General features: G+C 43.1%; 1 protein-coding gene across 1 annotated transcript; it reads left to right on the top strand.

Annotated features, from left to right (window-relative positions):
• The first annotated feature begins 1628 nt into the window (after positions 1-1628).
• Positions 1629-15730, top strand: LOC125939715 (multidrug resistance protein pgp-1-like). The gene is made up of 5 exons (XM_049659649.1): positions 1629-2289; positions 3114-3317; positions 13281-13382; positions 14470-14604; positions 15535-15730. Exons 2-5 carry the CDS (start codon positions 3270-3272, stop codon positions 15550-15552), a joined length of 303 nt encoding a protein of 100 aa, XP_049515606.1. The 5' UTR covers positions 1629-2289; positions 3114-3269; the 3' UTR covers positions 15553-15730.
• Positions 15731-16000: the final 270 nt, after the last annotated feature.

The raw sequence follows: 16000 nt of genomic DNA, 5'->3' as shown, positions 1-16000 counted from the left end.
ACCTATATATTTTGCTTGCAAAGTACCCTCAGTCCTCAAAACATACACTTTTTAAATGAATGCGCTTTAGCACATGAAGATGTAAATTGAGAAATGTTGTGATCAATATACCTGTCTCTCCTTTAACATTTATTTCTTTATTTATTGTTTGTTTACTGATTTACTTATTTATTATATACCGCAGGCCCTTGTGTATGGGCCCAAGCCTCAGGGACATATGATTTATGCAAAATCCAAAGGGGAAAATATACATAAATACCTTAAAGGACAAAAAGTTGGAGCAATGGAACAATTCAGTAAAGAGGATAAGACACTGCCAAGCAAATAAAAATCTGAACATGAAAAGAACTGGGCAAATGTGCAACATAATTATATAACCTAAACAAGGTATCTGTAAAAAAAAAGAAACAAATTTAACCACATCTTGCACAATGTCATCAGGGCTACTTAAATTTGTCGCAGGTAAGTTGTTCCAGTCTGTTACTGTGTGTGGAAAGAATATTTTAAAAGATAAGTTCTAGTGATATAAAGATTCGTTGTGTTGATGCCTTGAAAACAAAAATTCTCTCTGACATTCATGAGGTACTGACACAATGAATTGCGTGTTCTTCTGAGCACAAATAGACATGTGAGGAACGTTAAAGTAGCAAGAAAAGTATTGTCAGTATACATTTGCACACCGCCATATTGTAGTTATTTGCATCATGCAGAAGTAATGAAAATTGGTTCTTGGCATGCCTCTGCGAGGATGCGTCCCGACATGTTTTGTGTGCCTTAATGCACTGCATAACATGCACTTTGAAACATGTTTTGGCGCTAGTCTAACATGTCTTCCTCAGCACTGGTTATTACTGGAGGTGGCCAAAGTTCAATTTTTTAACAGAAATAGTAAGGCATTGAATATCAAATCGAATGTGGAATAGTCAAACACAGATGCATATATTTACAGCAGGAATTTTTACTTGGGTATGATTAGGTACCACGCCATTACTAACTAGTGCAAAAAAAGACGGGTAACTGAGTCAAATGAATAGTTTGAAACAAGAAAATTACCAATTGCCATTACAAAAACTGCATGAGTAGACTCAACGACTTTAGAGCCTGGTTTCAAACAAGCTCTCCAATAAAAGTGGCAGTTGTATGACTAGCTTTCCGAAAACACTAAATATATGGCTGCCAAAGAATGAATAAATGTTGCTGGTAGGCAGAAAAATAATGAGCAGCTGAAGGACGGATTTGCCATAGATGCATGTAAAGGGGTCTGTTGCAAGAAAAACATCACTGGTCATTGCGGAAAAAATAAATCTGCAACACAGCCACACTGCCATATACACTAAATGACTGATCACAAGCAAGAAATACAGGTTGTCATGTAGGCTTCAGTCACGAAACTGAAAACAAAACTTGTTTTACCCATTTTATTTTGGCATTCGTTCGAAAATTTTGTCGTCACACTTCTGAGAATTAGTGATATACTTTGTTTAGCAGACAGAAAACAGTAACTTGACTTCTAGTCGTTTGTTGTGAAATATTTGGTTAGGTTTGAATATTCGAATGTACCAAATAGTTTTTTTTCAAATACGAATGGAATACTACACACTAACTGTTCGTATTCATATTCATAATCAAGGCTCTGAATTAGAATTTCGTTAGTTTTGAATATTCGAATATACGAAATAGCTTATTTTTGAATACGCATTGAATACTACACATTAACTATTCGTATTTGTATTCATATTTGAAGCTTCAACTATACGTCTACCCCTAGTTATTACACAAATGACCCCCTTGTGCGTGTCCCAGATTGCGCATGGGCTAGAAGCTGATAAAAAGAATTGTGTCTTCAGCTGCTGCTGAAGAGGTGTTCTTATTCGTTAAGGTGTGAGAGAGTAGTAAAAAAATTAAGAAGTTTGTTGCAAATGACATCCTGATTATGCACCTCCCAAGTCGTCAGCATATGTTGTTCGAGGAGAACTGATTTTCTTCCTTTATTACCTTTTGCTATTTGTATACAAGTGGCCTTTACGGAAACCACAGCGCTCACAATTGCCTTGTGGAATTGATGCTGCAGTTTCTTTTTTTTTGTGTTTGTGTGTGTATACATCAGTTGAATGTTCATTTTCTTTCTTTTACTCTTTGCTTCCCTGGTGCTGCACTAGCCAGGTGTTGCGAGACGTCAGCCTGTAAGCCGGCAAAGGTCAAGTTGTGGCCATCTGTAGTACAAGTGGCTCGGGGAAGAGCACACTACTCAACCTGGTTGTGCGCTTCTATGACCCCTGTTATGGCGAGGTGGGTTCTGTTGGCAAGGGTTAGTCGTCTTCACTTGACTGAGCTTTAGTGCCAGTGTGATACTAACTGAATGGGAGGGAGTGTCAAGCTGTGGAACTGGGATAGTGCTGAAAGAAAGTCAGTACGACTGTGAATGAGACATTATAGCACCGCTTTTTTTAATTATCATGGAAAGCTGCCGACAAGATCCTCGTATTTGCCTGCAATATTGGAAAGTTTGGCTGTGTCAAAGATTTTGGGCAGAAGTATTCAGTCTTCGTTTATATATTTCTTGCTCAGTTATTGATCAACTAGCCTGCACCAAACACTTTTTCCTGCCGACAGTATCAAGGGTTGCAGAAAGTTTGTTCTTGAGTCACAAGGGTGTTAAAGAATTGCAAACAAAGGAATAGGTGTATGATACAATAAGGTTCTTTTCCTTTAAAGAACTTGCCACGTTTGTAGAAATGGCCGTGGAAAAAAATGTATCCAGATTGCTCCTTTCATTTGCCTAACACTAGATATCTGCTCATCATGTTTGAAGCTACTATCAAGTCAAAATAGCTTGTCGTAGACTTGCATTGTTAAATGACTGCTGCCTTGAAGTCCTCATGAAGAAGGCAGTGACAGTTTCTGGGAGCCAGAAAAGTGTAACCTTAAAGGTTTCTACCAAGGTGCAGATATTGCTGCATAATTTGTTTTTGTAAAGCTGTCAGTGTACTATGTTAAGTGAAGAAGCTCTGTGGCTCTGACTTGTTGGATTTGTTTGCTGACTATAATGCTCAGAACCTGCTGCAGCTAATAGTAGGGCCTGTAATCAATGTTTTCTCTGCACTTTTCTTTAGATTACTCTGGATGGCGTGAACTTTAGGTCTTTGAGTGTACGGTGGCTGCGTTCCGAAGTTAGCCTTGTGAGCAAGAGGACAACTTTGTTCAACTACTTCATTGCTGAGAGCACCCAATTTGGCCAGGGGGAAACCACAAGGACTGAAGTTGTGGAGATGGCCAAGCTAGTTGGCATGCACAAGTTCATCGTTATTGTTCCTAAGGTAAGCACAGGCCGAGCCATTATACCTGAGCTGTATTCTTCATGATTCATTCATTCATTCATAATTTTTAGAACACAATATATACAATCTGAGTATTTCCTCAGCCCGCCAAAGCAATGATGCTTTTGAGCGGGACAGGGCAGTGCTTTGGCCTCAATGACACAGTTTTGTGCTTGAAACAACGGAAACAATGGGAAAAAATAGGTACAGCAGGAAGATAAAAAAATTATGCATATAGATACACATTTTCTTTATGTACCAAAAACCTGAAGTCCGCGAAAGCATTGATGCTTTTATGCGAATCACTGTATAGTTTCTCTCAGCAAGGCATAGTACCTGTTTTCTTTCACTTTTCCCCATTCCTCCTTTTCCGTTATCCTTCATCGCTCACCTAATTTCCAATTGTTTATCCTGCACAAGCAATAACGTAGGCAATTACATATTTCAGCTAAAAAATATTGTGTGTACAGACGACCCTCCATTCCATCATATGTAGTAGTGAAATGTTTTGAAACAAAAACACACGAAAAATAAACACAAAGAACACAATATCCTAGTCCGTTTTATACAATAGTTAGCGAAATATCATTGGAAAAAAACTCCCATCACATCGTTTTCTCTTATTATTCCCAGTTGTTTGCCAGAACTGTGTGGTGTATGAAATTTTATATTTTCCTGAGTGACGATAGGTTGGTGACTTCTGGTATTTCGTTAAAGTAGCTCGATACATAAAATGCCCTCGTTCTTTTACCATAGTTCGTGAACGCTATAGCCCAAACGAATGTCTCAATCTTGCGCAAATCCCGAGTTTTTAAGTTTTTTGTTTTAAATGTTTCATCAAAATAATGCTTTGTAACTACCAAAAGAAAAAGTCGTTGAATATCAAATATTCCATGTTCTGCCATCAGCTCGCTGTGGCCCACAGTGCTGCTGTTTGTTCCGAATGTTATGTTATGCGTTATTTTCTGTATTACTTTATTTAACATGTTTTGCCTATATGGCGAGGCCAGTCCATATATCGTAATGCCATATCTTAATACAGTTTCACCCAGAGCCTTATAGGTGAGTTTTCTTAAGCGAAGATCACATACTGACCTGATTTTGTAAATAACTGCGCGTACTGTTTGGAGTCTTTTAGCTACATATTGTATGTGATGGACAAATGAGAAGGATTCATCGAAAATAATGCCAAGGTACTTTATTTTGGTAGCATAGTGCATACTTTGGCAGGAGCATCGATTGCAGCGCTCACTATGCAAGTATAGATGTTCGGTCAGTTCCACTTTTTTGTACGGGCTGTGGAAGTAGAATAACTGTGTTTTTTCTTTGTTTACAAATATATAGTTGTTCTCAAACCATGTCATTATTTTGCATATATCTTCTTGTAGTAAAGTAACACTTTCAATAAAATTTTCATGGGGTAATAATAAAGCAGTATCATCCGCAAATTGCTATAACTTTGAGTGCAACGACAGATAGACCAAATCATTAGCATACAAATTAAAAAGCAGTGGGCCTAGCACGGATCCTTGTGGGACTCTATGCTTTATGTGAATTGAGTTGCTCTCTATATCTTGAATTCGAATGACCTCATGTCGATTTTTGAAGTAGTCCTTTAAAACCTCTATGGGAATGCTCCGTGGAATCCAATTTGAGCCAATTTTTCAAGGAGTACTTTGTGATCCAACGTATCGAAGGCTTGGTCATCATCCTAATTTATTTTATGGCTTTCTGGTTTCTGTAGCTGAAAGTAGATTCCTGTATTTTCTGTGCTCTTCTCACTCCTTTTTACATTTTTTTCTACATACGGTTCATATTGAAATGTTAAAATTCATTAGCAATTATCTTTTTACAGTATTAAATTCTTATATTTTGCATAGTTCTGTGCAGTTTTTGTGCAGTGGTGTGTTAATCAATAACTGCAGTAAACATAGCAATAAATGGCTTGATGCGAAGTTGTTGTTTGTGTTTACTTTAGTTTTATACAATTGATTACTTCAGTTTCACATGCAGCAGTTGCAGTTTGGATGAAGGTGCTTTTGCCACAATTGTACTGTTTCAATGTCTTATTGTGATCAAAAGGCACAATTTCTCCTTTAAACTGTGCTCTACTTGAAACAACAGCTTATAATTGCTTTTTTTTTCTCTGGCTTAATGCTGTCTTTCGTAACCTTCGTGCATGTTTGTTGTGCCTGTTTCTGATTATGTGTCTTGGTAGCTTTCATGTGCTTTTGCATGCGGGATCTGTAAGCATGACTGACTCCTCACAAAAAGACAACTCCATTGCTTATGTCGGCTTCTCCTTACATTGCCTCCTGTATTTATTAACGAAAACTGGCAAGTGTAGCTTTCATTTCTGCATGTATGAATTCTTTTATCTCGAGAAAAGTGCGTGATTCCATAGAACTGAAAGTTGGGTGAGTTGTTTCTCATTTATTAGTAAGCTATAAAGCATGAAAGAACAATGTACAAAATGCAAAGACTCTAAAAAATGCTGAAAATTTGCAGCTTGACTTGGGGCACTAGGTTCTACGCTCACAATCCTGTGTGACTCATTGCTATTACTACGCAGATAAGGTGGGCAACTAATAATCTTGCTGTACAGTGAACTGCGTAGATGCAGCTGGCCATTTGACAATAGGTGGTGGATTCATCGTGTGGCACTTGACTATGCCTGGCATGACAGCAATTATTACTAACATGGGCATGTTACCCACCGGGGTGGCTCAGTCAGCAAAAGCGTGCTGCTGAGCACGAGGTAGCGGGATCGAATCCCGGCCGAGGCGGCCGCATTTTCGATGTAGGCGAAATGCGAAAGCACCCATGGGCTTGTGTTGTGCATGTTAAAGAAACCCAGGTGGTCAAAATTAATCAGGAGCCCTCCACTACGGCGTGCTTCATAATCAGAACTGGTTTTGGCACGTAAAACTCCAGAAAGAACATTAGCATGTCAATCACCAAAGCAAAACTCATGGACGTGCATACACTGGTGGCCAGGAATATCAAATACAGGCTAATACACGTAGCGATATGGGCTTTTAGTTTCCGTGGCACAATAACTTTCTTTGACAGTACCAAGCCTTGCTTGTAGTATATGACTGACAGCTTAAGATAGAGGATTTTGTGCGGGTTTCCATTTAGAAAGGACCCTAGTTATGTATTCTGCCTCAATAGTGTACAGGAGCAGAGCATGTGTGTCTCATTTTTCATCTTCTTCCATATAGAAGCTATGTCTCATTTAATGTGGTGAAGGGTTGAGAGGTATCTGTGGTCTGTGTGCACAGATGCAGTGTGATTGCAACTACGCTTCAGGTGCGTATATTTTGAGAATGCTTTCATCAAACTCTCAGAAGCTGGCAGGCATTCTGTGTCACCTATAATTGGTATATTTGACCAGTTTATTGCAGTTATTTTTAGATCATTACAAACTTGGCCAATTTGCTATTCCAATTGGCTTGTGCAGTGTTGCTTGCACAGGCAATAATAATTTAACAATGGTAAGTTAAGCATCTGGTTTATTTCTTTTTTGGTCAGGGTTACGAGACAGAGATAGGTGAGCAAGGCTGCCAGCTGAGCGAGGGGCAATGCCAGCGGTTGGCTATCACTTGAGCAATGGTCAAGACTCCCCTGATACTGCTTCTGGATAATGCAACCGGTGCGCTGGATGCGGCCTCTGAAACTCACCTTCTGCGCACCCTTGCGAAGCTGAGATAGAGAGAGCTCAAGCTTTATATGTTGCTTATCGGATTAATGAGCAGGTGGCCTCAGTGCAGGCTCCCTCTGTCGGCATATATATGATGCCGGATAAGGCATACACTGCCTGGTACTCTTGCTCCTGTAGTGTTGTGATGTGTTTGTCACCGATCTTGGGGGCGTGCGGGTGTTAGAAGAGATGGAGAAGGAAGACGGATGGCGACACAGCAAACAGATTTTTTAATACGCAACATCAAAACCAAAACTAAAAATCAAGCACACCCAAGCACACTACGAGAAGAAATACTAATAAAGATACAAACTAAAGCCTACTGTACACAACAAGTTCTACTTGGCGCCTACGCGCGTCCGTGGCAGCTAACTCTTCAAAGTCAGGCAACCCTGTCTTATCTCTGAGACGCTACGAATAAGAGTCACCTTGCTGCGTTCGTCGTTGCACGTTTGTCCGAGTCCGAAGCTCGTCGGCCCTTTTTCTCCAGCAGTAGGTGTTCTCGTTGATGCTATAGTCGCCTTTGCCTTGCCGTCGGCGCGTCGTCTCTTTATCGGTAGGGAGCTCGTCGGCTCGTCGGTGATGAGCTCGTCAGTAAGTCTCCAGTGACGGCGTTCGGCGTTGCTTAGGCCCACCTGGATAGGCCTAGCGTCGGGATGCGTCGCTACCTCTTCGTGAGTGCCGACGTGGCGTCCCGCGGAGAATCGAACGTGCCGGTCTGCCATAGAAGGGGGGTCCTCTCTGGGGTGCCCGGTCCTGCCGTGAGAGGCTGCAGCCAGTCCAGGAGCCTCGCTCGAACTTGCCGTGGTCGACGGCCACACCTTGGACGGCCAACGTCACGGACTCAACCAGACCCCCAAGTCTCCCTTCGCCAGAGCGGAGCTGGCGATGCGACCTTCCTGGCCCGGAGCCACGTCGATAATCTACCGACAGCGCCGTTCATCCCCCGATCACGCCTCGGCTCACGCGCCTCGAGAGCTCGTGCCGTTCCGAACACTGTGCTTCACGTGCTCTTCTTCTTTTTCGCGCCGCAGGCGGCCTCTTACATATGACAAGTGTGGTGGCTGTAGTCAGCCACCCAAGGTTGGGGGGTGGTGATCAGGAGGTGGGATAAGGTTGTGCAGGAGGCTGAAGGTGGCATATCCACGGGATATGATGGATGTTCAAGCAGTCACCACAGTGTGTGTAGTGAGGGGTATCTTCTGTGGGACCTCAGAGGAGGTGGATGAGGGCTTGGGTGAGAAGGGTGTATACTTGTGCCTTGGAGGTGATAGTGCTTTTTTGACTTAGAAATGGGTTGTAGACAGCTCATGCACATCAGCTTGCATTTCATGTGGGTGATCCTAGTAGTTAACGTTCAAGGAGGACATGCAGAAGTGATGTGTTAGATTCTAATTGCAGCTATGAGTGTGGTCTTGTGAATGCCTCTGATTTGGTAGTGATTTTAGCTGCACAATGTTTTCTTTGTCCAGGGGTTCCCTAGCTGTTTTTCAGAGGTGCTTAAGGGTTCAGTGAGTGAGCACTCGAGTCACTGTGTCAGCCCCTTCCTGTTTTCACATCTATTACACCATGTGCTTTCTGTCACAACATATGCCTGTGAGCTAGCAGTCTAAGCCATAGCCTATTCAAAAGGTAAGTACTGAATTGGTTTGAAACTTGCAGCTGACTTGACTGGAGTGCCACCAAGCCACCTGTTGACTCTGTTTAATGGAGTGTTACAGCATATACAGGGTGTCCCAGCTATTACACAGCATGATTTAAAAAAAGTAATGCCGTTACAAGATGCAAACCTAGTCCGTATTGTTTCCAGTGCAGTGGAGTAGCCGCCAGTAATTTTTTAGTTACTGAGATTTAATGAGCTAATTGTAATTAATTATCTAACTCTCGAAGTACTGTCCTAATTGTCAAAGTGTCAATCAAGAAATTGTAGAGCAACATGAAAAACTCCCGATACAGCTTTCTGTTGCTGAATACGTGCTACATAAAAGTGTTTTTTCATGCGTGAAAGAATCCCGTGAATACATGCAAAGTGCCTCGAGCGACCAGTCGCGCGGCAACTCTGCGTGTATTCGCGAGCTTCTTTCACGCTCGGAAAAACACGTTTATGTAGCACGTAGTGAGCAACAGAAAGCTGTATCGGGAGTTTATCATGTTGCTGTACAATTATCTGATTCAGTGTACAATTATCTGATTCAGTGTGATCTCACAACTGCAGCGATGTCCTAGCGGTAGAGCATCTGCCTCATATGCGGGAGGTACCGAGTTCAAATCCCGGTGCCGCCGGGAACCCACCGGTTTCTCTAATGGGTAGAGATGTCCTCTGGCCTGGTGCTCGGCTGTCGTGGGGGTCCACATCTCGAAAGAGGGCCCAATAGAGATTTCAGCTGTTGTCTCTGGGCGCCTCTTGACCAACCACAGACGGCCTTGTAGACTAGCATCTGCCACGGCTGTGGGAGGCAAGTGCTGCCGCCGGGTACCTACCGGTAAAATAGGTACAAGCGCGCTCCCGGCCTGGTGCTCAGCCATTATGGGACCTCAACACTTGGAAAGGGGTGTTTGACCTCAACCCGAAGGTGCCCCCACCTCAATAGGTGCTTGGGGCGCCACATGGGAAATGACCGCCATGGGGGCTGTCCAGACATCACTTTTTCCGTGCTCACGTTGGTTTCGACGGGAATTCAGGGCGCAGGCTCCTTTCCCAGGCATATCACCCCTGAAGGAAGCCGAACGCCAGGCCGGGGTACTTTTTTGAACCAGTGGGTGCCCGGCGGTGGTGGGAATCGAACCCACAGCCTCCCGCAGCCGAGGCGGGCGTTCTACCACTGGAAGTTCGAATTACCGCACAGCATTGCACAGCTGAAGTCCGAATTACCACACAGCGTGCTGTAAAGTGTCCGAAATTTCGGTCATCCTTATACATTAAGTCTATGGGGCTAGTGGCAGTGCTGCTGGGCTGTCCAAATAATCAAGCATGTCTGAATTATCGGTGTTCGAATAATCGTTCGGTGACTGTACCCAAAAGTCAACCAGAATGTTACAAGAACGAAATTTAGATTATTTAGCATGGTTTTCCTGTTAGCATATAAGTTTCATAACAACTTATTTATTAAGAAAGGTGAGTTAACTTAATGCATTCAATTTTTGCATATTTGTTCATTTTTTGTGCTGATTTTTAAGTTAATCTTCGTGGGACTTCCATGCATTGTGCAATATAATAGGTGCATGAAACTGCTTTATCCTCACGGATTTCACTATATCTGTTTTAAATAGCACGTCTATTCTCCGCAAATACTGGTACGTTTCTGTTGCCAATATGCAGTAGTGTGTGCTTGCAAAATATCTGTTATCGTAATGGCATGTCTCTTGTATTTGTAAGGTATAATGGAAATGAAAAGAAGGCATTGGAGAGGGCATTTCAATCTTTATAATTTTGTAAATGCTGTTTTTATTTTTACTTATAATGTATTGAATGGCAGAGTCTGAGCAACATTTTGGGTTCTTTTTGGAGCAACTGTGTTCCAATAGCAGAATTAGTCTTGTGTTCGAATGGGAGATTGAGAGCAGATTTCGAGCAGCAATCACTCAGCGGAGCAGTCGAAGCTGCTCTGCGAAAATCGGCAGAGTGGACCAGAACTCTGCATAATGTATTTCGTTCACCTGTGCATTTTTGTTTCCTGCTCATCGTGCTCACTAGCATTGTGGTAGTGATCGCTTTCATGGTGATTACAGGCGCCATGGACGACTTGTCGTGGCATGCTGCATTTCTTTTGATGCTCAATAGTGACAGCTCCGACTCAAGTTCTGATACACGTGACAAATTGGACACAGACAGCGATGCTGTAACCGCCACTTTTGAGCACACACTTGACAGGATATTTTAACTGCGTGCAAAAAGACCCAAATTTGTCTGTTTCATTGACGACGTAGTTCGGCAATGCTTGGTGAGATATCAAAGTTGAAAACTCCTGACTTCAAAATGCATGACCTAACATAGACAGGCTGATGACACTGGCAGCGAACAGCGAAAGCAGATGACCACATGCAGTGTACTCTGGGTAATGCTGAATCCGGTAGAGAACTTCCGCTGTCTCTCTCACACTATGTGCTCCAGAAGCGTAGGTTGTGTTTCAATTATGGATGTGGAGGCATTGCACCAGAAAGAGGTGCTCGATCGCGGAAGCCATCCGCTGCTCCGATTCCGCCACTGGGATTCACCATTGAAACTGCTATCAGCTGATGAAAACATGCCAAATCTCTCCTGCAAAATGTGTGCACCATGGAACAGACTTGTACTATCTGAAGTTCTACATGCCATGGTGAGTCAGTGTCTATGGTGTTCTGCAGCTTAGTAGGAGGTTGCGGGTTTGATTCCTGGCCTCTGTGGCCTCATTTCAGTGGGAGCAGAAGGCAAGAATGGTCATGTATTTAAATTTAGGTGCGCATTTTAAGTACCCTCAGGCAGTCAAACATAAATCAGAGCCCTTTCAGTAGAGTGCCTAGATGAAAGCAGTGTTGTTTTGGGCAATTAAACCTTACAAATTAATCAATCAATCGACCAATCAGTAAGTCAACTTATCTATCTGTACTTCTACCAGTTCCAATCCACAAAGCCTTTTGATTCCACATTGTACAGCCAGATCTTTGAAGAAAAAACGTCTTTCACACATTTTGTGCTTTTAATAAACCTCTGCAATACCATGTACAACCGTGCGCAAAAGTATACGAACCAGAGATTGCACGATAAAGCCAATTTTTTCCCTCTGCCTATGAATGCAACTTGAAATTGAGGACTGCAGTCGAAACTTGGCATTACAGTAAAAGCTCGTTAATTTGAATTTCGCGGGGACGCCCAATGAGTTCGAATTAAACCGAAATTCGAACTAACGAAATTCATTGAAAAAACAGCAGGAATTGAGACCAGGTTGTTGGAAAATCACTCAAAATATTTACTTGCGAAAATAATCCGTGATCACTGTCTGTTTCTCTTTGAATGCGATCGCCATAGCCTTGTTTTCCAACGCGCGAACGTGGCAGAAAGCATCCTCTGCGTCTTCCTCGAAGCTGAAGAATAGACGCGCGACACGCATAGTCTCCATTAGTTCCAAAGCTGAGGGCCGCGTGGGTGCATCATCCTCTTCGTCATCCGCACCTACATCAACGATGGGCGCTTCTCCACCAGTCACCTGCGCGATGATATCATCATCGGTGATTGTGCCGCAGACCACTGCACAGCGATCTGCATCGACGTAGTCGTCGAAGGTCACGTCCTCCAGCGCATCCCGCAATCCGGCAGGAATGACCACGGCCTCGCGCTCGTCGGGCTCGCAAGCTGTGCCCTCATTGGTCACACAAAAGCCACTGTGGCGGAAGCAATTGGCAACAGTTGTTGCCGTGACCTGATCCCAGGAACGCACCAACATATGCAAGGCCGTGAGCAGCGTCACATCGTAGCGACACGGCACCGAACGACTTCGTAGCTCTGACGTACACGAGGCCTAGCGACTGAATGTGCGGTACACAAAGGACACGGAGACTACGCAGACAGTCTGGCACGAACCACCACACGATGCGAAGAGCGAGCGCAATGACGACAGTGACGCCGCTGCGCTCGCGCCATCTATCGTTGAGCCTTGAAAGCTTGCGGCGGCAGTATAAAATACTACCACGCAGCGGTGCGCAGTTCGAATTATCGATAGAGGAGCCGATGCGCGCGTGAACTAACGAGTTGGTTAACCCATAGACGCCTATATATTGTGGCCGGACCGTGACCATCAGTTCGAATTAACCCGAAAGTTCGAATTAATGAGGTGCGAATTAACGAGCTTTCACTGTACAAACTTTTCAGTGTACCCGTTAATTCCAGTTTATGCTTATTAGTTATGAAGAAGTTCAGTTTTTTCGGTGACCCTGTGGTCCTTATACTTTTGCTCACGTGAGGGTGTACATCTATAGATATCTGTTAGATTTCATTGTGTATTTCCGAAACTAGGAATAAGAATCTTGTGCATTCGTTGTGCATTGTACAGTGTACTGAGTCCAGATGAAGCTAGAAGTGTAAATAGGACGTCACTATAAAAGGTTTCTGAATTGAGCAGGCGGGGAAATGCATTTTATATGCAGCTTTGAAAAAAAACTAGATGAGAATGGCATGTGAGTACTTGCACTGTCTCCACCTAGCCTCACTCTCAGCTTGCTTTGTTAACCATAGTACCTTTGCCAGAGTAGTGCTCACCTAGTGACTTTGTACTCTTGCATTGTAGACATTCACCCTGGTTGGGCAAGATATGCCAGACGCTGCTTTGTTCTGGTCCATGATGTTCCTGGTCCTGGCAGCTGCTAGTGGTCTGGGGCACTTCTTCAGGGTAAGTCAGCATTTGTGGTTCTTAGCCACAGTCATACGAAGTGACAGACGGTGATGCCAGAGAAAGCATAGGGAAAGCTAATTGTTATGCTATGTCGGAATATGGAAATAATAAGGCAGAGGGAAATGAAAGTGTAACTTGCTGCAGGAGGGGACTGAACCCTCATCTCCGCATTACGTGTTCAATGCTCTATCTATCAGGCTACCATAATGCCTTCCCACCAGCCACTTTGTTGGGTGTTTGTGTACAGGGTTAGTCCTGGGGATTCCATGCCTACCACCTTGGCCGTGAGTGGCGCTGGCTAAAACTAAACGCAATAGCCACTGTGAATGAGCACACGATCACGGGTTCAATCCTTGGCCATGGCGACCGCATTCTGATGGCAATGGTAGGCCAACACACTTGAGTACTTAGATTTAGGTGCACGTTAACAAACCCCAAGTGGTTCAAAATAATTCGGAGCTCCCCACTACGGCATCACTCATAGCATGTGTGTTGCTTTGGGACATTAAATCCCATAACTTTTTCTTTTTTTTGTTCTGTCATTCATAGCCACGCTAATCATCACTGATGTGAACCTGATGTTTAATAATGGCATGTATTTTGAACCCTTACTATTTTTCTCTTTAGCTTTCTTTATAGCTGCACCATTGTTTAGATCAATAACAGAGAACTTGAGGACAGGGTAGATGGCAAGACCAAGACTAGACTTACGAGCATTGGGCACAGGTGATGGAGATGTGTGTAGTTCTAACGAACAGGAACTGTGTCTTGCCTGATATTATGTAGTACCAGATGGGAAATTGCTTATGGATGTCATAATGCAGTTAGTTTGCATAATGTTGTTTAATTATTTTTCTGAATTTACGGAAAGCTATGGGAACTGAACTCATTTAGGTTAGTCGCACTTTCGGACCATGATTGCATGGTATCCTTCCCATGGCAGGTACAGAGGAATAGACCTTTATAAGTCGTGAGCAATACCAAGTTGTTCTCCCTTGCTTATGGTGTTCATAGTGCAACAAACTTGACTTAACTGATCATAGTTACAAGAGTTATTACTTGAACTGTGGTTTACTTTGTGCAGACGGTGGGTTTAGGCATTGCTGGTGAGAACCTGACATTCCACCTACGGGTCGCTGTGTTGGCCAACATACTGAGGCAACACATGGGCTGGTTTGATGAAGACTCCCATTCCTCTGCCAAATTGGCCTCTCGGCTAGTGAGTGACATTCCTGTTGTTGAAACTGTGAGTGGAACGGAATGTCTTGTTTATTAGGAAGAGGAAATGCGGCAGCATTTTCTTGTGATGGCTGTAACATTCTAGAACACTTACACATCAAACAGCTATCATAGGTTGTGTCTCCTTTTTGAAGTCTATAAAGCATTTTGTATTTGTTTCACTTGCATTTTCAGTTAGTTCACTTTGATTTCATTGAGTACATTGAACGTCCTGGCCATTCTGGTTTATGAAAGAAAGCAAATTCTAAATCACTAGGTAACACTAGTTGGTGTAGTATTGTGCATAGAGAATCAGAGAGCTAATTCAAGTAAAGAGTTTAACATATCTTGCTGTATGGTTTTCTTCAAGATCATCTTTTTAAATTTGCATGCTTTTTATGTTGAGAAATCTGCCCTCCACAACTCTCAGAAATGAAAAAAAAATCCGTGTATATCAGCTGCGCAAACAATACAAGATCATTTTAGTGGCATTACAAACAATTCAGCACAATTTTTAGCTCAAAACCAGGACTCTGGAAGCAACCCTGTTTTGTATGTTCAGTCATCACCTCTGTCACCATTTCTCCCTATTGAATAGCAGTGGGGCTTCACTGCAATGTAATTTGCAGTACAGTGAAGCCACACTTGAAGAAACAAGTCACGCTAAACCAACATACACTTTTTACCAAAATTTCTTAAATTTTTTGTGCATGCACATGCAAGAATATAGTAATTTGTTACTAAACTCCAGCGTGTCAATTCAGATCCATCAGTATGCAGATCTGTCATTATGCGATAGTTGTCTGCACAATTTCTGATCATTGGTGTATTTATAGGTAATCGTACTCACAGTGTAGACATTGGTCATCATCGTATCCTTTATTTGCAGCCTTAGCGGAAGTGACACTGTTGGTACCTTGTGCATTTGCAGGCTACTGCCTGGCAGTAATGTTCACAGTGCTCATAATGCTTGGAGCAAGCTTGGCATTGGCCTTTGCCTTCCGCTGGAAACTGGCCCTGGCCCTGATGGCCATTGTGCCCATTCGGGCCCTGGCCGGTGGCCTTCAGCTGTGTGTTGAAAAGGCCTCCCAGCGTCGCGATGCACACCTCATGACTCATGCTATTCAAGTGAGTGAAGCATCCAGCTCCTGCTTACACTCCTGTTGTAGAGATGAAATATTAGTGCCGAAGTCATCTGCTTTTAATGTAGTCAAGCCCAAACATAAAAATCCCGAATAAAATGAATCATTCTCTGTGTTGAACATGCGAAACTTACTGAGAGATGCTCATGTAAAATAACTCCCTCATAGTGATCTGAACATTGGATATATTGAACTCGGGAGTTCCGCTGCAAGCACCATAAAGCCGCTTGCAAACCACGAATGCATTGTTAGGGG

Source organism: Dermacentor silvarum, unplaced genomic scaffold (genome assembly GCF_013339745.2).
Source record: "Dermacentor silvarum isolate Dsil-2018 unplaced genomic scaffold, BIME_Dsil_1.4 Seq363, whole genome shotgun sequence".
NCBI lineage: Eukaryota > Metazoa > Arthropoda > Arachnida > Ixodida > Ixodidae > Dermacentor > Dermacentor silvarum.
Note: the sequence above shows the minus strand (reverse complement) of the source record. Positions and strands in the feature narration are given on the sequence as shown.